Here is a 23055-nt window from a genome sequence, read left to right on the forward strand (position 1 = left end):
TGAACAGCTTTGTTTTAAAGGCGTGCTGTACAAAGGCTGACAAAGTGCAGTGCCATAGGTGAACTATGGACTGTTGGCCTGGGAAAATCTGAATTTCACTCACGTTATAGCACAAGATGCAGAAGTGTTTAGCTGGGGAATGCTATGGCGCTTAATTTGTTACACCGCGCCACGGCCAGCGTTTAGACCAAAGTTCTGAAGACTTTGAAAGCTGATGTAAACAGTGAAGCTGGTAATGGTTTCTCTGCTGTGTAAGAGTATGAATGTCAGACATCTGATGAACAGCTGGTTAGTCCTTCAGCTGGTAAAGTGTAAATAAAACACTTCTTCTACTCTTAAGAAGGTCTGTGCTAGACTGGATCTGTCCAGTAGCTACAAATGGGAAAAAAAGCACAGGATCAGAAATGCTCATATTGATCGTACGCTTTGGAGTAAGCCCTCTTCATCTTGGGAGCAGATTAATTTACAGGAGACGTAGAAGAAAAAATGTCCTTTATTTATAGCTGTAGTTCCTCCAGAACAAGGCTGAATGTGGAGGCCAGTATTTAACACTTGTGAAATCTCTGTGCTTTGTCCCTGTTGGAGGCTGAAATGGGTCTCGGTGTTCAGCTATGGTTGTTCTTGCAGAACTTGAAGGGATCGGTGAATGGTGGAGCTGCTGTGAAGATCTGTTTGCTTATTTTAAAGAGACCGTTATTGCAGATTAATAAGGTACAAAATATATAAATAAAAACTCGATAATGCTTTCCGTGTGTCAGATAGCATTAACAGACTAGTTGAGCTCTGAAAGAAGGGAACATATTTTGTAAGACAATTTTGTGACTGAGGGAGCTGAGATTTAAACCCAAAGTATCAAATTATGTTCTTTCTTTGGTTTTCTACACCTTCTCTCTGGTGTGGCCAGTCAGTGGTAACATTATTAGCTGATGCTGTACTTCCAGTTTTGCTTCGGATTTTTCTTACCAAATTCTTCCATGTTATGCCAATACAAACGGGAAGGAACAATGAGTTTCATGAGACTTAAACTGGTAGTGTTAAAAGCCCTGGGTTTTTATAGCTTTTTCATTAGCAAGCTATTAGATCAAAGACAGCAATTATACTTGATTACAATAAAAAAAAAAAAGAAAAAAAAGACTAGTGGGCATATTTTATTTTATTTTTACAGAATTTTTAGTTTTATAGCAACATCTGTCACTCTTAAGAGTACAGAGAGCTCAAAATGATGTAGAAGCCTGGGAGCCAGATTTCTTTTTTCTTCTAATGTGAAACCTTTATGGCTTTAATATACATAGAAGTTCTTTATTTGCAAATTTTCTCTTTTTATTTAAATATAATTTAATACAATATATATGAGAAATGCCATTACCTATACTGTTGTTTTTATGTCTGCACTATTCTTTCTTTTTCTCAACGGCCTGGCTTTTAATAGAATGATTTTTAGAACTGAATTAATGAAACGTGTTCCTAACATTTGAATTCATAGTATTTTTGAGAATACTCAAATTGCTTTATGTGTACTTTGCATGGGTTTTATTTGGGAATAAAGTATAATACTATTTTTCTATTTAGAAATAAAGTACAATGCTATTTTTGTGCCAATGTTTTCAGAAACTTATTAATGGATGCTCATCATTCAGCTGTCTAGAATCTTGCTTAACTTAGACCTAGTCATTTACACTCTATGGCTGTGTTAAAATACACCCTTTAGTGTAATCCCCGGTAAAACGTATGCACATCAGAAAAATCTTTATTTTAAAAAATATTAATATATTTGAAACTCTCTTTTAAAACAAATTCTCTAATTGGAAAATAATGCACTTTGTTTTAAAGAACGTACAGTTCGGTATGTGTTTAATTTAGCTTAGAAACTGATTTTAAGGGAGGAGTAACAGTCTCACTGAATTTATTGTTGTGTAGAAAGATGTAATATTACTGTAGGCAACTGATTTTTACTGCCACTATTTAGAAGCTGATTCCCCACAACTTAGTAGAGTAAATTGGAGGCACATTCCTTATTGTTGCTGGTTTTGCACTGAAATGGTTTAGCTGAAGTTGCTGATGAAATCAGTTGGAATGGATGAGGGAGCAGTCACGCAATTTGTTTCTGATGACTCTATGGAAGGCAACCTCCAGCAGAAGTGGTGTGTGTGTGGAAATTATGAACCATTGTGATGGTTTTACAATTGACTATGTGTTTGTGTCTTCGTTTGTTATTTGTATTTGGAGGTGAGAAGAAGGGTTGTGTTCTTGTTTCAGATGTTTTTCCGTATTTCCAGAAGAACGTTCGGACTGCAGTTTGTCATAAAATGGTGTTGAAGAATAGAAATTGGCTCTGGTTTATGCTCAAAGAAAAGAGAGGAGAGAATTTTTCAGTAACTCATCAGAAAATACTAAATCCCAGTAATTTATTGAATTGAAACTCTGTTTTGGCTCAATTTCTATTGCTACAGCTCTGTATGATGGCTAGCTGCAACAAGAAAATCAACATAATCTCATCATTTTCATCATTGTGCTGTAGTATATTGGTCAACGTGCTGCAAATGAGGATAGCCTGTAGGTTCTGGGTTCGTCTTGGATGTTGTGCACTGCTGGACAAGTAATGCCATGTCTCCATCTGTGGGAAGAAGATAATGCCTCCCATCTCCTTTGCTTTGTTTACACAGTATAAACTTTTAAGACATTCCCTGTTTTAATACTGTGTTCAAATTGCTGACAACTAGTCACTCAAGCCACTGACTTTTACTCATCTCTGTACCAACCCAGTGCTATGGCTGTGTTTGTTCACACCTTACAAAGTTAGTGCAGGAAGGCCTGGTCTATTGGCATACTGTTCACTACAGCAGCCAACTGTTGTCTTTGCTCCAATTTTGTTATTCTTAAACAAGTCACCTTCCTGCATCTGATGTGCTTTTATGAGGGCTAAAGTTAAAGCTGTACTTCATCATGCTTTTATCACACACACAGCTATTGAATCAATCGTCTTTTTAAACTGTTTGAAATGGCAGTAGAATGGCAGTTTACTTCAGCAAATGCTAGATTAATACAGTTAATTTTATAAATTTTGAGTTCTTAGCATGGAATTCAAAGCTTTTGAGTTTTGTTAACTGGTAATGAAGCTTCCATGGTCGGTAGTCACTGAAGGAAGTAAGTTGGTTTGGAGAAACACTTGTGTATATATTTAAACAGTATGATGGTGAGAATGTTTAAAGTAAAAAAGGAGATATACACTTGTAGAACTGGGATTTTCATGACTGTAATTCTGCATGTATAGGTAGAGCATTTCTTTGGAAATTGTATGCTTACAAATTTGTCTTGTGCGCTTAAAGCTCAAGTTCTAAATTATTTTTAAATCCTTTTTAAAAAAAATCATAACACATGCTTTGATTGATCACTTTTCTCATTCTGTACTCCACTGAAGAAAATAAATTAACACAGCTTACAGAAAAAAAAAAAAAAAAAAAAAAACCACAACAAAACTTCTAGTTGCAATGACTTTGACCATAGCATAGCTTATAGCCTAAATAATTTTAGCAATTAAGTATAAGATTAGGTCTGCAGACCAAGTTCAGGTTAAGACATTGTCTTAGAAGTGGACAAGTTTCTGAAGAAAAGATTAAAGGACACGTCTCCTATGAAGAAAATCACTTATTTTGTTCATTTACTTGCAGAAATCAAAACACATACTTAACCAGCATTTAGTTAATGCGATGAGAGTATGTAAAATATAAAATACATTTGACATCTTGGAAATTGTAGAATAAAAGATTTTGATTTGGGTGGTAAAACTCTTCACAACTTCTTAACCCTTGTGTTTGTATTTTAGTCAACCACGTTTTCCTGTTTTATTATCTATTATGTTATGATTGGCTGCATTCCTGATTCACAGGGATGTGGTTGCAGTTGACGAGCGATGCCATTGCACGTAGCAATAGTTCTTGTGCAAAGCGAGTGGCACTTAAGTGCCACTATGATTGTATTAGGTCAAATTAGACACACCTGTTTATTAAGCATGGTAATTTTGTTTTCTTCCTGCAATTTGGACATCTGTTGTAATGACCACCTTGTATCACTTCCGAATAAGGCTTCTCTTATGTTGAGAATGAATGTGGTAAGACTTAAAGTTTTCCCTACAGAAAAGCTTGAAGTTGGTTCTTATTGTTGTTTTGACAATTTGCATTAATGGAGTAATTTGAATCATAGGAATAGCTGTGGGCGAATTGAAGGGGGCTGATGAGTAGGTCTGCTCTGAAGTTCTTGTGGCCAGCAAAGCCTTATACAGTGTCTGTACATTAGCCATAGTATACTAATTTATGTAAAAGAAAATAATTGAAAAGAAATATATGAAATGCTTGTTGCAATTGTGTATTCCAGTTTAAATTGCAATTTATTGCAAATGTGTGACTATGGTCTAATTGGGCTTAAGTGCAAAAATTTGGTTAATTTTGTGGCTCAAGGCATTTTAAATCGTATATAAATCATGCCATTATTTTCACATTTAAAACTATAGGAATCTCATTTCAAATTAATAACCAAAAAAAAGAATACTTAGACTTGATTCAGCTAACTTTAAAAGTTTTCCAGCTTCTGATAGAAGATTTTTTTCTAGCATATGTCTTAAATTAACAATAGAAAAGCCCCTTTAAAAAGTAGGAGATTTTTGGCTTTTCTGCTAATATCTGTAAAACAGTAAGAAAGACCGTCTATAGCAGCTTGATCATGTCTTTCTACAAAGTGCTTTAAATTGGGAAAAATGAATACATTCTAAAAGTGACCCAGATTTGCTTGATTTTTTATTTATGTGGCCATCTTTATATTAATTACACTACAGAGGGAACTAAATATTGAGACATGATTTTTATTTTTTTATCTTGACACTCCATTTTTCTTTATTATATCTTCTTTGGTCCAAGCACAAATGGTTTTGTACTCAAATGTAATTTCCAATTTTTATTTACTCAGTGTTGTTCTTTTTCCCTTTTTGATTACTGGTATATTGTGCCATGATTCATTTTCTTGGAATCACTGTATTTCTCCACGTTATTTTAAAAACAGAAGTTTGAATATATAAAGCAAAACTCAAAGTACTAGTAACTGTGTCCGGGAATTGTGGTTTGAATCCGGAATGATACTGAAGACACAAAAAGCATGTAACAAATGAATCACAGTATCTGTACGTTCACTAGAATCTGAGAGAAGGACTTCTGGTTGCTGACAAGTAGCCAACTTCCCAGATGTAACTTTTGAGACCTGAAGCCTTGTTTGTGCCTTTGCCTGCTACGGGTGAGGACCTCAGAGGGTCACACGCAGTATCTTTGATTTTGACAGTGACACCTTAAAAGCCTACAATTTCCTGTCACAAATACATTTCTAAAGATAAATAATGAATAATGCCACTGAGAATTAAAAACTAAAGAGGATAAAGAGGATAGGAATAGAGAAATGGAACAAGTTTGGGAGATATTCATCAGAATTAATAGAAGGTTTCAAAAGCTCAACAGCTGAGCTTAATTTCTAGTTCTGCTAAGTGTATCTCAGACTGTGTTGAATCCTACACGAAAAAATAGTTTCTTTGTTCTTCAACTGTCTGTGCAACAGCAAAATATAGTGAAAATTTGTGATCTCTATTACATTGATTTGCCTGAAGAACAATGTTCATGCAGTTTATCTAACGTCTGTTTTGGCAGGGGGCTTCAGGGAGGCTTACTAGGTCTTATAGAGCAGTCTGAAATGGGAGTGTTTCATGGCTTAGGCTGACCATCTTTTGCCATCTCCTCTTGTGTGAGTGATATTTGATCTGCTCTTAATGTACCGAAAACTTGTGACTCTTGCTAAAATCATACTGAGTTCTAAATTTCAAGTTTGAGATGTTTAGATATCTATCGCCTGCAGGAAAAAAAAAATGTAGCAGAAGCACAAGAAGTTCGTGGCATATAAAGTTTTTCTAATTCAGAATTTTGCATTATTTCTTTCCACAGATAAGAAAGGGTGTAAAGTGCTTGGGAAGTGGTGGGCAAAGTTAATCACTACTTGTGCTTTAAGTACTTTTTTCTTCCTTGAGTCTCGTGTTTTCCATTCTGTTTTGAATAATGAATTTTCAAGCTTCCATTTTAAAGCTGCCGTGGGAATTTTCAGTGTTATCTTTGCCATTTATGCAATACAAGACCAGGCTTTTATGAACCATCAAATCTTTTTAGAAAGCTGCTCATTAGAAACACTAGAAAAATTAAACTGATGCTTTTGTAAAAGCACTGGTTGACCTGACAGTCTTTTTAACCCTTACAGATAAAATTAAAGAGGAAAGTCAAATAACAAAATATCCAAAAAACTAATCCTACTGCAAATAATTCTCCACAACAATTTTGCCCAGGTTCACCTTTTCTAGCCAATGAAGATGGTGTACTCGGAGGTGTGATAGTTCTTCGGTGTTGCAGGTGTTCAGCAGAGACTGAATCGTCACAGGAAAAGCCAACTTTACTAGGTAAGAAATCTTACTCATTTTTACTTTAGGTTGGTGCTAACTCAAGGTAATAGCTGAAATAAAAATTCTTGTTGCATGTTTACCATTGTTTAAAAGCCACAAGTTATTACAGTTGCACAAGGTAAGGTGTGTGTTATCATTCAGCGTGTTATTCTTGTATTATGCCTTGCTGGTTTGCGTTATGAGACTTCGTGTACACGAGATACTGAGTAGTACTTTGTCACTCAACTTGAGCCTGATTGTATCGCTCCCCAGTTATTTACTCTAGGAGGTAATCCGGCTCAATACAGATAATACCATTAGTGATTCTCAACCCAACAATAAAAGTTGATGTGAGCTTTATGTGTTTAATCAACATCATTTCTGTAAGAGTTTCATGTACGCATATTTTGCTATTAAAAAGAACCACAGATTTACAAGGTGAATCCTTACAATTCAGATGATGGTTCTGGGGTAATACTGATGAACAGCAAATGGATTTTGGAAGTCTTGGATGGGAAAAGGATTTAGAAATAGGTTTTTAATGTTATATTTTTGGAGTTATTACTTGAATAGCATGTCTTTTTGAAGTAGACTATTAAATAGCATTTGACAATCACCCTACTGTTGTCTTTCAACTATTTGAAAGCCAAGATGGTCTCATGCTGACTCCCGAAGCAGGACATGGAGTTGCTAAAAATACAGAGAATGTTGCAAGTTTGATTTACAATTTTAAAATTTAAGAATGGAATAATTGTGACATTATTGATCTAGTGGAAAGTATCCCAGCACATAAATTCTACCACTAAAAAGGAGTTAAGAAAATGAAAATACAAGTTTGATTAAACAAGAACAAATAAGATCAGCTTAGCCATAAATTTCTTATGTTTGGAAATGAGAGTAATATTTTCTATTCATTTAATATTTGACTTACATGTAAGTAAACATGTTCCTATTAAAGAAGATTTTCCTCAAAAATTTACAAAGAAAATTCCCCAAGCATTGTAAGTAAAGACTTGATTGTTCTTTTTCTCTCCACTGAAATAAGATTCTTGCAGCACAGCTTATTCTAAACATATTTTTTTCTTTAGTGCAAAAATTTCCTGCCTTATAATATATGTTGAGTTAATCTGTAATTGAGCATATGTACTATTTGTGTTGTTTGGATTGAAGATAAATTGTGTGATACTGAACAATTTGGTGTAAAGTATAATAAAATCATTTGTCTCTATTACAAGGATGATCTTTTTATATTTTTGAAACTATTGAAACAATTTTCAAGAAAGTGATTTATTAAATAGTTGAAAATGTTGGAAATGTCCTCAGAGCAAGTATGTAATTTAGGATTTTTATTGTAATTCCATTACTTTTATTAGTTAGCAATAATCACATTGCATGCTAGTATATGGTACTTTTGGTGGACAATGTAGAAGGAAAAAAAATCTTAAAAACTTAAAAAGAAAATATGCCTAGAGGTATCAAAGACAAAGAAGTATTTTGAGGATATTTGACCAGAACTGTTACTCAACTTCTCAAAATTAAAAGATAAAATAAATTTTGTCTGAAAAAAAATGCTTTCATTGACTGTTGAACCGTTAGAGTGTTAGGGAGGGGTAGGCCTCATCAAATGCAGTTACATTGCACTGAATATGTGTCACTGAAAGTTCTTGATTAACCTTTGGCAATATCAGTCACAAATCTATTACAGGGGAACAAATCGCATACCAAAATGAAGTTAATTTTTCTTTTATGGTGATATGTACACATCTGTCAGAATTTTCCAGTCTGCTGGGATTGTCCAAACTTTGATCTTCTGCTAAGGGTTAATTGCTATGCAAGGAAAAATGGTTCAAAGGATAAGCATACACGGCATGCTATGACCTTCGTCAGTCATATTAAGGGACTGTGAGGAATAACAACGAAGGAGTTTTAAAAATCATCTAGACATGCTTTTTACAAGATGTGAAGGTCTTTCAGTAATAAAATACGTGAAAACAGCTTTTTATGGCATCATATTTAATTCTTGTAAGACTGCTTCTGTAATCCAAGAGAAGAATTTGTACTTTGGTGCAATTTTTAACTCTTTACAGTATATACCCCAAATTCTGATTAACAACTCTTTCCATCATCCAAATTATGTACTTCATGACAGGAAAGAAAAATGTCTGTGAATAAAGCAAGAAAAATACTTTGTGACAATTTATAAAGCTCCATTAGATTAGAACTAATACGAATAATGTGCTCTTTGTCTGAATTTTGTAGGAGTGTATGTATGCATCAGGGAATTAAAAATCACTGCAGAAGGCTGTTTAAGACTGATAAATCAGGCCACTTTTAAACTTCAGAACAACACTTCGCTTGATTAACATGCTATAAGAGTACACGTTACCAGAGTTTAGTTTTCTAAATCACTATCACTACAAACACAAAACTGTTTGTAATGTTTCTATTCTAAATTAGCTGTGAGTACATGGTACCACGGAGCTGATGCTCTATATAGCTGGTGCTAGAGGTCAAGGTGATCAGATTTGAAAGTACATTGATGTGGAGGCCAAAAACAAAACCGGCTAATTTCTTCTCATCTTTCTTCTCTTACCTTTGGTGTTTCATGCTCACTCTCCCCAAAGAGAAGGGGTGATAGTATCTGCTCTTGATATCATTCAGTATACTTTCAGGATCAGGTCTTGCTCTGAGTTTGCCAGGCATCTTTCTTGCTTATTGTGCAGGATTATTCTGGTTTCATCCAATGTCTCTCCTGCTGCTTCTGCAGGATTATTTCTCTTTCACCAGACGTCTTTGTATGTCTTCAGTTCTGTCTTGCAGAGTTTACTAATTCTGCATGTTTTCCTGTATCCACTGTACCACAAATCTCTGTTTACCCCTTGGTGTTTGCATGTTATATATGTATTTATGCTCATTTCTGTGAAAAAATGCTTGATACAGATTATTTTTGGATAGTCTTACAATTCTACAGAATCCTTGTACACCATCTGAGCTTATGCTGTTGTAGAGGGCTTGTGTCTGAGTTCAAGGCAAGTAAATGCAATTTATATCTGCTTCTACTTTATGGGTGAAACCAGCCTCTGCTTTAGAAGTTAATCGTATCTTTTAACTTCATTTGCAACTTTTCTATTTCTCGTCTTGGAGGCTTCTTATTGTTGAAGTAACTTTCTCATCCTGAGTATTAGTTCTGCAGTGTGTGACTGCAAATAGTACAGGAAAATCTTATTGTTTGTTTGGTAGCTATTTCTTTTGAGATTAAATTATTCTGGCAAGTAGTTTTTGTTCTTTGAGTTTTGTAAGACCCTGTTCATTTCTTTCTCCTTTCTCAATCTTTATTTTAAGCTAAGTTTTTTTCTCAAGATTCCAGTCTTGTTAAATTACATCTTATATTTTTTAAAAAAATGCATTTTTATGACTTCTTGCATTTTCCTTTATAGTGGAATTTCTGTGGAGCCATACAACAGAGAGCATGTGTGTAGGATATATGTCTGCACAGGATGGCAAAGCTAAGGTAAGCCATGAGGAATAGGTTGTAATGGTTGTAGAGGTTGTAGAATGGTTGTAATGGTTGTAGAATGGGTGCAGAAGTTAAGGAGAATTTAAATAACGAAATACATAAAAATTCTGTCTTGAAGAGAAGGGAAAAAGTAACGGGTGCAGAAGAAGTTAAATATATTTATTAATGGGGTCTTTCTGATTCCCCTTCCTTAATTGCAGCAGTTAGGAAACCTATGCTAACATATGTATTACGTAAGGAAAATTTGTCACAAACATATTGTCATTCCTTCTGCTGTTGGTAATTGTATTTGAATAATTTTATCCAGCTTCATTTAGTTACACTCTTTATCTAGGTTGGTACACTATTTTTCTGTGGGTGTGTCTTCCTTCAGATAACAGAATTGCAACATCATCAAAGAAGAAGGGAGAGGATATAAAACAAACTTTGAGCTAGTTCCTAGAACAGCCTCTGTTATATACAATCTGCATGTTAACATCCATGTTTTCAGTTTCTTGGGGACTATTTACTTTTTTTTTTTTTTCAATGAGAGAAATAATATATTAAAACTGAGTTTAGCAATGGGAACTAGAAAAGTCTTTAATGTCAAATAGTAGAGGTTAACCAAAAAGGATGAGAGCCACCTATGCTTAGGCAAATACAGTACTGCAGGGACAAGGCAGGTACTGCGATGGAGGGAGAGGACTACAAAAACAAAATATTTCTCTTTCTTTTTTTTTTTTTGGGGGGGGGGGGGGAGGGAGACTGTATTTCATTTGTGAGAGAAGTATAAAAAAAAATGGAAAAGAAGGAAATTGACATCAGATAATTTTACACACCAAAAGTGGTGTAACATGCTGGTTGGAGCATTGGGAACAGATGTGTTACTTTGAGGAGAAAAATGTATAGAAAAAAATACAAGAATGCCCTAGAAGGAGAAGGAGATAAAAAGCTGGTGAAGGTGATGCTGGTAGAGGTGTTAGTGAAGTACTCTCTTTCATGGCATATGTCAAGTTCCTTCCAGCTGAGTATGGAACAGGACATGTTTTTGCTTGTTTTCTTAACATATATTTTAGATTTTCTTGGAAAAGAATCTGAACTTAAACTAAAAGCTCAGACTGAACTAAGTAAAACTCACTCAAGCTCAGCTGTGGATGTGCTAGTATTCATTGGTTAATGCGGAAGTCACTGTGTTCACAGTGAAAGAAGGAGGATTTCTAGAATGCACAATATTAAATTATTACAGTGTGCACACCTGCTTCTTGCTTACATTATAACACTCAAAAGGTGTGTCTAAGGAAGTACTCTGTTTCTTCCTGGTAGTGTCTTTCTAATTAATGAATAAATGCTAAATATGAAATCTGTCTGGAAATGAGTACTAGCATGACAGTGCCATGCCCAGAGATGTTTTCCTACTCACAGTTGTAACATTTGACATCTGGTGTGCATTGTTTTCATACTGCTGGTAAATTCTCCAGCTGGTAATCTTGATTGCGCTGACAGACACAGCTGCTCCTCTCGGTTCACTTTTAAATTATGTTTTTGACCTTCACTGAAGAGTTAATCCCCCTCCCTTTCTTCCTCCTTTGAGTCTGTGGCCACAAATGCTTTCCAGAGAAAAACCACAAATGCTTTTGCTGCTGACTTCTATTGATCAAAAAAAGTCTTCTGTCATAAAAGCTGGAATTTTATTCTGCTACAACTAGGGCTAAGTTATAGATGGAAAACTGGGCTTGAAATAGAACACAATGTTTTGTACGTTGAAAAAAAAATCTTTTTTCTTTAATAGAATAACTGTTTTGGAACAGTTAATTTTGAGTGCTTGCCATGAAAAAAACAAGGGTATAAGAATTCATAAAAGTATAAAATATCACTTGTTTATGAGTACCATAACAAAATCATCAGGCAGCAGCTTGTAGGGAAACATGTTGCTTTCCTGTTTATCTCGGGTGGTAAAGAACTTCGTTTTTTATTTTTTTCATCAGTTTAGGACTCAAGTTTTATTCTTAAACCAAGGGATTGTCACGGTGGCTGGTTTGGGGCTGTTTCAATTTAATGAATATGAAAGCAGATATTGTCACAGCAAGGCTTTTAGAAAGTGAGAAGGTTTTTAAGTGTCTAGTGTTATGAATTAGACTACTGTTAGAATCATAATTATATAAATGGGTACGTACTTAAGAAAAAAGTTCCTGCTTTATAATCTTGGTGTGTTTCTTTGTGCATTGGAGGCTAATGCGTTTCATAATAGTATCTAGAAAATGGTCTTCATGGATTTGATGCTAAGAGATAGCAGAGGCCTTTCTTACAAGGCAGACACTGCACTCTGACCAGCTGGATACCAGCTCACCTACAGAAACTGGTACGCTTGAGAGGCAGAAACATACTCAACCCATTAACTATCAACAACTCCTTAAAAGAAAAGTGAGGCAGGAAAGCGGGATCCGAGGCTTGAAACGGTTTGCACATCCTGACCTGCTGGTGCCTCTGGCTTTTAGCGCTATGAGCTCTCCAAGTACTGATCTGGAGGCAGCCTTGCAACAGGAGTTTGTTTCCTTCCAATTTAGAAACGGCTGGGCTCTGCAGCCGGCCGTTCACCTCCAAACAAGACTGCTTGTATGCTCACTTGCCAGCCTGAATGCATGAAGTGGCTGAGCCTGCAAGAGCTGTAGAACAGTTTTGCAGTGTGACTAATAACTGTTTGATTTAAAGCATACTTTCTGGAAAGGTGTCCAGTCCTTTTTGTTGGAAACCAGTTTTCTGAAGAAGTCATTGTTTCCTGTCCAAACATTGGTTTAAAATGTTTGGTTGAAATTTGTTTTAACAATAGTGTGGAGGCTTGCCAGATGAACTAAGTTCACACCTGACTGCTGATGCAGTCATCCCTGGTTGTGTGTCCTGTTAGTTGCCTTTATCTCTCCCTCAGTGTGAAAGTGTTCCGGCTCCTCCAGCACTGATAGCAGCAGTAATGTCGTCTTTGCTACCTGCACGGTATCTGCATCTGACTTCCTTCTGGTTCCTAGGCCCTGGAACCCTTACATCACTGCCGCAAGTAGCTCATCAAAGCACATCCTTGCTGGTTCAACATTGTACTCTGTTTTGTCATCCCCCCCAACACTAGCAGTTTCATAATCACTCAGGCCCGATGTTTGTCACACACTGGATGTGGAAGGAAACAAACTGACTTTTTAGAATATACTTCTTGGAACTAACCTATACCACCTATTGCTACAACTTAGGCAGGGTCTCTCAGCTATAATGAGCTTAAGTGATGGATAGATTCTATTTTAGCAGTTGCCATTACATTTGAGATGTAAATGAAGAGCAGGAACGAAAGGAGGTTTGTGGATAGATTACAAATTAATTGACTCCTGTGAGCTGCTGCTTAGTCTTTGTATCTTGTTCTTTGTCTGCTTTGACCAACTGAGAACGCTGCAAAGGAAAAGTTCTTCAATGTCAGGTGACAGTACAACATATGCCGGCAACGTAAGCACACATATAAACGGCATCTCTTGAAGATTCTGGTTCTGGGTGGGCATCCTTTCTTCGATTTAACACCATATATTTTTGCTTAATCAAACAGGAGCCCTTTTAGCCCTGGCAGAGTCTGCAGTGTATTTGCTCACATGGGGCTCACTGCATTTTGTGCCCACAAAGTAGAAGTAGGTGGGATGTGCTACAGGACTTCTTTTTTCCTGGATACCCCAAATTTCTTATATTATCTTAGTGATTTAGAGGAGTTGGTGGTGGATGATATTTTTGCTTGAAAATAGGGACTTCCTCACTGTTTTTTCAGTAGTGTTTCAAGACCAGGCTCTTTCTTACAAGTGAAAATTCCAATCTCAATACCAACAATATGCAGTTCTGGTCCTATGTTATCCATAAGTATTTGAAATAATTTGTCATCTCAGTATGGTTCTTAGTAGGGATATGATGAGTTAATATATGATCTGTGTATAATTGTCGCATACTTCTGCAATTATTGCAAATACTGCAATGCTTTTGAGATATCACTGTAGTTCAACTTTTTACATTTTAGTATTTCTAATAGCTAGATGAGCTACACAACTAGTTTCTAAAAATCTAGCTGTAATATTGAATGTAGTCCAGATTCAGTTGCCAGTTTAAATCTCTCTTTGGCACATATTCAATTCATGAATTAGTAAGCTTTATGTTGTAGCAGGTTTTAACATTGCAAAACTATGTATGCCATTCTTTCCATTTTCTAATGAACCAAATTCAAGTTGCTTTGCAAGACAGGGGGAACTGTAGCGGAGAGTGTCATATGTTGCTGGGTTTGGAAACACGCATTAGCAGCAACTGCAGTCTACACCAAATGTGGTTGTAATACGCAAACAGAAACTTTATCTTTGACAGCTAATTTCATGTTCCAGTATGAAGAAACAGTGAATGGGGAGACCATTTCCAATTCACTCTTCTTGTTGAGATTAAGTGCTATAATCAGATTTACTTGACTTTACGAACACTGTAAAATTTAGCAAAAATTACTTCCCTCTATGTTTAAAGTAATATTTATGACAAACACCGATTGTAGTGATTGTTGTCAAGTTTTCTGATGATAAACTGTGTTTTACTTGTGAATAAAAGGTTTGTGAAAGCCCTTTGTGAGGAGAAGGGCAGCTATCCAGTGCTCATTGGGTGAAGAAATACATCTTGGAAGAATCCAAATATTAATTTGAAAATTAGTGGAAAAATTTAACAAACCTGTTTAGTTAACAGAAATACTAAGTCAAATAATTTAGTCATTCATTTCAGGATACAGAGACAGTCTTTTAACTTCATGAGACAGGAAAAGTATATGTCACTGTTATCTTTTTTTTTCTTTAATCTGCACTCATGTCTGGAGACTGGGGAATCATTCAGAAATTCTTACTTGAAAATAACTCTGTGCATACAGTAGAGCATCCAGTTCTCTCATAAAAATAAGGTATTTATACTTGTTGGAAATAACCTTCAGTGCTGAGATACCAGTTAAAATATTTGGCTTACTGACCTTCATGGAAATTATGGGCTTTGAGATGGGAAGATAAGTTAAATTTGTTGGGTTGAGTTCTTGCACAAAGCCAGAAGTTCTGGAATTTTCCTCATATTTGGCTGTTATATCTTAGAGCAGAGCAGAGTAGAGGACATTATGTATCTAGGTATGCAAATATAAATAAAATGACCTGACTTAGCACCTGCAATTCAGACTAGTAAATATCAAGTTTTAAAACATATGGCAGTATTCTAAAATACCTCTACAATTGCCTGGAGTGATGAGCTGAATAGATGATGAATTGCTACATAGCTTTAGATGAAATATGTGTATGAATGATACAAGGAGTTTAAAATACTTTAGTTTTCGACTTTCTGAAAATCTCATTTGTTTCTAACACATTGTCCTAAAGTTTTTAGATGCACCAATTGTGTGTAATTATATATTTAACCCACAGAATGAATTTGAGCTTGGAAAACTGTTAGGTTCCTGAGTAACCTGTGTGTAGAACCATTATTCTGAGTGCCTGAGAGCCAGAAGCATGCCATCAGTATGACTGTCTTGCCCACAGGGACAATCCTTCTGGAGCACCCCCCCATATATATATATATATATATTTATTTTTTTTCTGCCAAGAGAGAGTTGTGTATGGAATATTGTGATAGCAGCGGTTGTCAGTGTTTTTCAGGGCATCCTCTCCTGTCATATGGCAGGCATACATTCAGACTGTGATGGAGGAGAGCTTCCCAGGAGACGGAGCAGCAGAGGATGACTGTTGCCACCAGAATGGGCTGTTACTGCCTAGAGAAGATATTGACAGTAGGTCCAGATGGTTTTCATGGTGGAAGTGCATACCCAGCTAGAAAGCTTGTAGACATCTGAGTGATTCTGAGTTTCTAACGAATATATGGGTTTGGTACTCTTTTTATTTAACAAGTAAGGTGGTAGAAAGCAATTTAATTAAGTACATGATGTCCTCAGTCTCTGTTTCATTATATTTCATCTCAATAGTGTAATGAATGGAAAAAGTTTGTTTTATACATTATTCTGTCCAAAGCACATCCTGAGCGTGTAATAAGAAAGCTAAACACATGAAGTACTCCCTTGACTTGCTTAAGAACTGAATGTGCTGCCATCTGGTAGTTGTGCTCTGTTCTCTTGGCAGTATTTGATTGACTTCAGTTTTCTCATGTAGTGCTGTCTGTCTTTTGGCTTAGGCATTATATTAATTCTACACTGTATCTATGCTTTTAATGAAAAAAATGAAGCTGATGTGACAAACTCGTACTTTTATGTGAATAAAAGGAGGAGACTAGCTCTTTAAAGACTTTAAGTCTTTAGTTGGCCCCAAAGTTGTTTCAGAAACTTTATCTGAGAGACATGAAGTAAAGAAAGTCTTGGCACAACTTGTATTTAAAAAATATAATAAAAATACATTACAAAAAAAAAATCAAATGTTTTTGATGAAAAGATGAAATCTCTGTAGCAGTTAACACTTATTCCAGGGCAGGATGACCAATTAGTTTTGGACTTGCAGGGCAGTGGGAAGCTTTCCAGTGTAGATCAAAAGGGACTGAGAGACAGTAAGTTTGGACAGTGTCTGGGGTTGTGGGAGTTAGTTGCTGTGGTTTAGTTAGGAGGGAAAGAGGGATTAATTTTTGTTTTGTTATATTTTTGATGACAAGTACACACAGAGCAAGAATCAGTGTCTGAAGGCTGGTTAGCTTGGTTGTGCTGTGTAGGTGGGGGGAAAAAGGCAAAATCAAGTACTTCATCTAACATTTATTTATTTTCGTTTTTAATAGTGGGCATGAGATTTTCCCTCTAAGCTACAGACAAGTAGCTTAGTACAGGCAGTGATGATGTGGTTTCTTAGTCCATTCTGTCAGAATCTGTGTTTCTGCTAGGTGTCACCAACCTCACTTTTTGCTAGGAAAACAAAGAAACTCAAAATATTCTCAGGGGCAGTAAAATTTCCATTTATAGAGCTAAAGATCTGGATAGCCCTGCCATTCCTGATTTACCTTTCCTTAGCATACTGTTTCCTCAAGGAGAAACTTCTATGAAGCTTAGTGGAGGATTAATTCCAAACTTTTTTTTTTTCTTTTCTTATTTGTATATTCCCAGGTGCAATTTCCCCTAGATGTAGGTTCATTCAAGTGTTAAAGCTGATGGACTAATCAAATTAAAAAAATTAAAAGCTTTCCAGTGTTTTTGGTTGTTTTTTTTTTTATATATATTTTTAAATCTAAATCCAATCCATTGTACAATCTGGACTTAATATAAATATGATGTTGAGGTAAAAAAAAAATGTAGCAAACGGTACAAATAAGTTCTGTGGTTGCATTTTTAAAATCTTAAATATTCTTTGATGTTTCTTTTTATTTACTAGAGTTCATTCTTATGGCTAGGAACAAGGGAAGTTGTAAGAATTCACTTGGGAGTTTATCTGAAGTTGTCCTGATATGGCAATATTATCCTTTGATATTACTTATTAGTAAACATATTTTAAATACTCTCATCTTGTATCTGTGTGGATTTTGTTCTACCTAAAGCAGACATTGGTGGAAGTAAGAAGCAGTAGTCAGTGTAAGCATCTGTATTTGCTTCATCGTACAAAGTGCAAATAAACAGGATGCAAGTAAAGGATTAAAGAAAGGTTTTGTTAATATGTGGTTTGGGTGCTTCTGTAAATGGAAATGTACGTGTGCTAGTAAGTAGTGTTGTTTTTTGTTGTTGTCGGTTTGGTTTTGTTCCTTTTTTATGGAAAACTTGTTTTTCTTTGTATACAAAATGCGTTTTTGTTTTTGTTTAATAGGAAATGTGTTTTGGACAGCTATGTAAGCATAGCTACTTGATGATGTATTGACAGATATTAAATATCTGTTTATCCTCTCTTGGTCTTTTTTTCCTTCCCTTGCTCAAGATCTTACTAGGATATTATGCTCAGCTAACTTTTGAATAGCGTGATCTATAAAATTTCAGGTAGATTCGATGGAGTCTCACATTTTGCTCCTGCAGTTATGTAAGTGTGTACTAGGCATTTAACTTTGGGTTGTGGGTTAAATCAAGCCTATGCAAAAGATTAATTCATAATTCCAGTGAGAAATCTAATTTCAACAAATAAAGTCTGTTGTATTTATAAGGAAAAAAGTGATTATAAGATTCATAATAATCATGATAGTGCTAATACTTCTTACATTTTGGTAATAAGTTTCCTCCCTTATGCCTCCTGGAATCATCTTTGAGCCTCCATGCTTTTTATTGTCTTGCTGCTACGGTCTGCTAATAATTCTGACTGATCACTGTGTAAATGTCCTCATTTACAAATGATGTTTGATTTAGATTGGCCCACAGGTTTGCTTTGATTTTAGTATCTCACTTTAGTATCTCAAAGGCATTCTTCCACCGAGGAAAGGTTGGTACAATGCCCTTCAAACAATGTTGTTTGTACATTGTCATCCTATCCCACTTTTCAGTTACAAAACTTAACAGACCTGGAAAAATGTCTTGGGTCTTTTGCTCTTAAAATCAAAAATACCCTTTTTTCTTTCTTTTTTTTTTCTCTTTTCTTTTTTCTTTCTCTCTCTCTCTCTCTCTCTCTCTCTGTTTTTAAACTTAGGAAATAGCTTCTTAAAAAAATGTCAGTAAGATTTGGGGGAAACTAAGAGATTTGAAAGGAATCTTTTCTTCTTGAAGTGGTAAATCATGGTCGTAACCAAAATTGTTCTGAAAGTAGGAAGATGTTCATATATCAAGCAGGAAGGCCAGAGATCAAAGTTTTAACAGTAAAATGAAAACCTTTAAATGTTTTTAATTAAATCTCATTCTGTAATTTAGCTGAAAACAAGACCACCTAAGAGCAGACACCAGGATACCCTTATCAAGAAAGGAATTGAAAGAAGCTGCTTCTGAAATACAAAAAGTCTCTGTGATGCGATGAATTGTGGTTACAGCCTCAAAAATCTTCCTGTTGAATTGATGGAAGTTCCTCTTAGGGAACTTTTACATCATAGAACCATGGAATGGTTTGGAAGGAATCCTTAAAGATCATCTAGTCCAACCCCCCTGCAACCCATTGCCTCACTGCAAGTTACACATTTTGCAGCACTTCAATCTTTTAAATGGGATAATGTACACACAAAAACTTAAAGATGTAGTTGGCTGCACCTAAAGGAACCTGTAATTTCTCGTGCCAGCAATTTCATTGTTGTGAGCTTTATATCATAGTAGGAGTCATTCAATAATTGTTTAAGCATTAAGTTGTTTGAGCTTTAACGAATCACTTGATGAAAGTTGTTACTCGTGAGGGGAATGAAGTGCTTCTGCTTTGGTGGGAGGGGTGGCTAGGGAGTAGCTCTAGCTGATGACACCTTCTGCCTCAAGCCCGGGGAAATGCTGTTATCAGCGCCATTGCATTTTAGACTTCCACTAGGGCTCTTTTTAGTGTTTTACCAGAATCCACTCAGCAGCTCTGAAAACTGGAAACAGCAAAGTCTGTAGAAACATGCTGCTCTTTGCTGGTTTGGTTACACACTGATTTAGCCCTTGGCTCTATATGAAAGCCATCAATATATCTGAAAATGACTCTGCTGTAGCTCAAAATCAACAGTGTAGATGAAAATGGAAGCAGTTTCCACAGTCCAAAAACATGCACAGGAAAAAAGATTGTCATTACTTTTAAGAATAAATCAAAATATCTTTTAATAGCTGAATACTTTTGCCCATCAGTAACAAGATGTACCACAGAATAGAAAGGATTTTTAACAGATTTTTAGTGTCACTGAATTACAGCAGTGTTGTAAGCTAAATTGCTATATGCACATGCATATATGCCCAGTTTATTGCTGAAATATTACAGAACCATCTAAAGACCTGCTTTTAAAACTTAAAACTTCTCAATAGAAAGATGCTTGTTGACAGAAACACATTGCTCTTTGGGTCCTTTTATTTGACAATGGACAACAAATACTCTAGAGGAAACTTTTGTGTTTTTTTTTTTTTTAGGGGGACCAGTAGGTATTTTATGCAGAGAATTTTTTTTGGCGTTTTCATCATTGCAGTTGGCTTATGCTCTAAGGTGCAAGTTTATCTCTGTCAAATATTTTATTGTGTCTTGGGCTTCTGTAAAGCATATTTCTGTATGCAGTACTAAATTTCTTTGAATCTTCGTAAGGAATAAGCTAACAAGCCATGGAAGACCACAGTTATTTTTCTTTTCATGATGAATTATCTTTTCTTCTATTCTCAGTGGACTGGGTTATCCAGTTTACCTTTTCTACACATCTGTCATGGTCCTTCTCTTCATGTGTTAAACATTAGCACAAACAAAATAGAAAAGAATCCAAGTTGTTTGCAACTTTTGAAGTTGCTTTGTAATTCGCCCTTCAGACTGCAGTAATTAAACATATTAATTGTTTGATATTTACAAGCTTGCTCTGTGTCCTGTATAATTTTGCCTCTCTTCCTATTTGATAACACTCTCTTGGCTTTTCCACAGACTCACATTTCAAGACTTCCTCCTGGAGCTGTGGCAGGACAGTCCGTGGCAATAGAAGGAGGGGTTTGCCGACTGGAGAGTCCAGAAAGCTAAACAGCTGATTCCTCACTTCATTGCAAAGAATGTGAATGACTTTTTGTACAATAAGTTTTTTTGTGTTTTAACAGATGTTGGAAATTCTACTCTTGTTTTATACCCCGTATTGCAACCATGTGCACCATAATTTGAGACAAGTGCTGCTGTAGTTTATGTTCTCACTCTGTGAATGGGGGTGTGTGCATGTTCATTTTTTCCCTAATAAAATAGGAGCTCTTCCCAGTTGTACAAAGATTATGTATGATTAATGATTGTGTTTTCATTGTTTTACGTTTGAAAAGTATCTGAAAGTACAAAAAAAATTAATTTAAAGATGTGGTCGCAATTGTCATTCATGTTCTAAATTTAAAAGTAACAGGCCTTTGAAGTGGCTGTATAATTATGCAAAAATGATTATGGTTTCTAAGTTTCTCAGTGGTTTAAGGAAATCCAGTGATGGTTTAAACATGGGTTGTTTTTTTCCTCCCCAATAAGGAGGAATTTTTTTTGTCAAAGAGTGGTTTCAGTGAAACAAACTAAAGCAAAATTAAGGCTAAAATTGTTTTAAATAATCTTATAGGTCATATCTCTGTTCCCAAACTAAGATGTTAATAGCTTCAAGCTGTATGTATTACAAAAAGCTATATAAAGATAATGTATCGTAATGCAGTCTTTATGTATAATGGAATATTACAATGTAAATAAGAAAAAAAAAGTTTATGGAAAGATTCAATATTATTCTTCGCTTCTGTTTTAAATCTATTTTTGAGAGAGGTACAGAAATGAACATATTACTGGATGCGAAGTGCAATGTGTATTGAATGGATGTTGGGAGGTCTGATACTAGCTTTCTTATAGATAAAGCAACTTCCTAAAGTCCAGCCACAGCATGGGTATTTATATAACTGTGTGTAATATGTATGTACTGTGCATAAATTTACTGTAATTCTTTTTTATACCTTCAACAAAACTGCAGTATAAAACAATGTAATCCTTGTCTGCCTCGTGAAGCATTGGCAGCTGAACTGTCTTTTGTCACCAGTTCTGATACGTTGGCCAGACGCCTGAGTACTAAAAGTGAGTTCTGACATATAATCTTCCATTCAGTACTTTTTTCTTCACAGCACTGGCAGCAATAGAAGACTTTTGTAGTTAATTCATTGTCCTGATAAGTATGCCAAAGAGAAACTAAATTAGTTCATCTTTTTCCCTGGTGGATATTTGGTAATTCTGTTTTCAGAAATAGTGGATGAATAGATATTCAGACTGTATTTGCTTAATCGGGCATTGTACTTGCCTCTTTTGTAATGTTGTGCCTGCCTATAACAGACATACTTGACTGATTAAATGGTTACATTGATTGTAGTACCAATCTTTCATGGATAAAAATCTTAATAAATTTTTTTTTAATACCCGGAGTTCATTTTCACTTTTATGTTAAAGAATACATTGATATACTGTCTTTTTTTTTTTTAAAGTGAAATTAATGTCATCCTGTAGTTGAAGATATTTATATAAATTCCTGCAAAAAAATATGAAACAGGCTTTTCAGGTTGCAAAAACAAAAAGTGGAATGCATATCAGTCTGCATCCTCAGAGGATATACTTAGTCTAGTCTGATGAAGTGAAGTAGAGCTATACTTATTTGCACTAGCAGAGACCTCGGCAGTGAAGAGTACAACACTTCAGAAATGTTCTAACAAAGAAGCTAAGTTATCAGAGACAGTAAAATTTCTCTAATATACAACAGTAAGTTACTGTATGGGTGCTGTACTATGTAGTGAGTGAAGAACAGAAATAATACTTACGGGTTTGCAAGTAGCCAAATTTGAAAACGGAATTTTATTTGGAAAAGTATTTGGAAAAGTAACTGTTAACCTTCCATTCCAAACATGCTTTTCAATGTTGCCTTCATAGAAGCACTGGTATAAATTCACTCTTTCATGGAATAAGCATGGCAGAAGGGCTTGTAAAATGACAAGTTCTTTCTTCCACTCACTTCCTTAATTTCTCTTTATGGAGAGCTGTATTCCAGCTTATGATTTTTTCCCATATGCTGCCTCAAAATCTTATTTTTGTGTGTGTATATATACATACGTGTATATACAAATCATAACCCGAGTGTCAGATGAAATGTTTTGCTTCTCCTTTGCTTCCATGTGTAAGTAGTACTCCAATCTATTACTTCATAAATAGTATTTGTCAAAAAAGTCATGTTTCTTCACGAAGCTATGTAGGAACTATTGTTTGAATTTGGGCAGTGTCTGTTTTCATTATCCAACTTTTCCTCCTTCAGTCTGAATAGAGGAAAAAGGAAAAAGAAAAAAAAAGTTTTTCTTATCCTGAGAATCACAAGCAAGGTATGGAGCACAACCCAGGTACAGAGTTGACTTTCTACCTAAGATACTCATATGAAGCAAACTGTTAGCACATTCGCATTTCTGTATCAATAATCATAAAGCCTGGCAGGAGCACAACTTCCTATCATCCTACTCCCACTTAAGCCAATGAAAGATCTTACACAGCTTTAA

At 35.4% G+C, this 23055-nt stretch overlaps 1 protein-coding gene across 1 annotated transcript in view; it reads left to right on the forward strand.

The window, feature by feature from the left end:
* TASP1 (taspase 1) overlaps positions 1-21936 on the forward strand; it is an 83760-nt gene extending 61824 nt beyond the window's left edge. Inside the window, 3 exon segments of the mRNA XM_080587162.1 lie at positions 6368-6478; positions 9898-9971; positions 20450-21936. Of these exon segments, the coding sequence (XP_080443288.1) occupies positions 6368-6478; positions 9898-9971; positions 20450-20542 (278 nt within the window). The 3' untranslated portion in view covers positions 20543-21936.
* Positions 21937-23055: the final 1119 nt, after the last annotated feature.

The sequence above is a fragment of the Anser brachyrhynchus genome (assembly GCF_964034855.1).
Source record: "Anser brachyrhynchus genome assembly, chromosome: 3".
Classification (NCBI taxonomy): Eukaryota; Metazoa; Chordata; class Aves; order Anseriformes; family Anatidae; genus Anser; species Anser brachyrhynchus.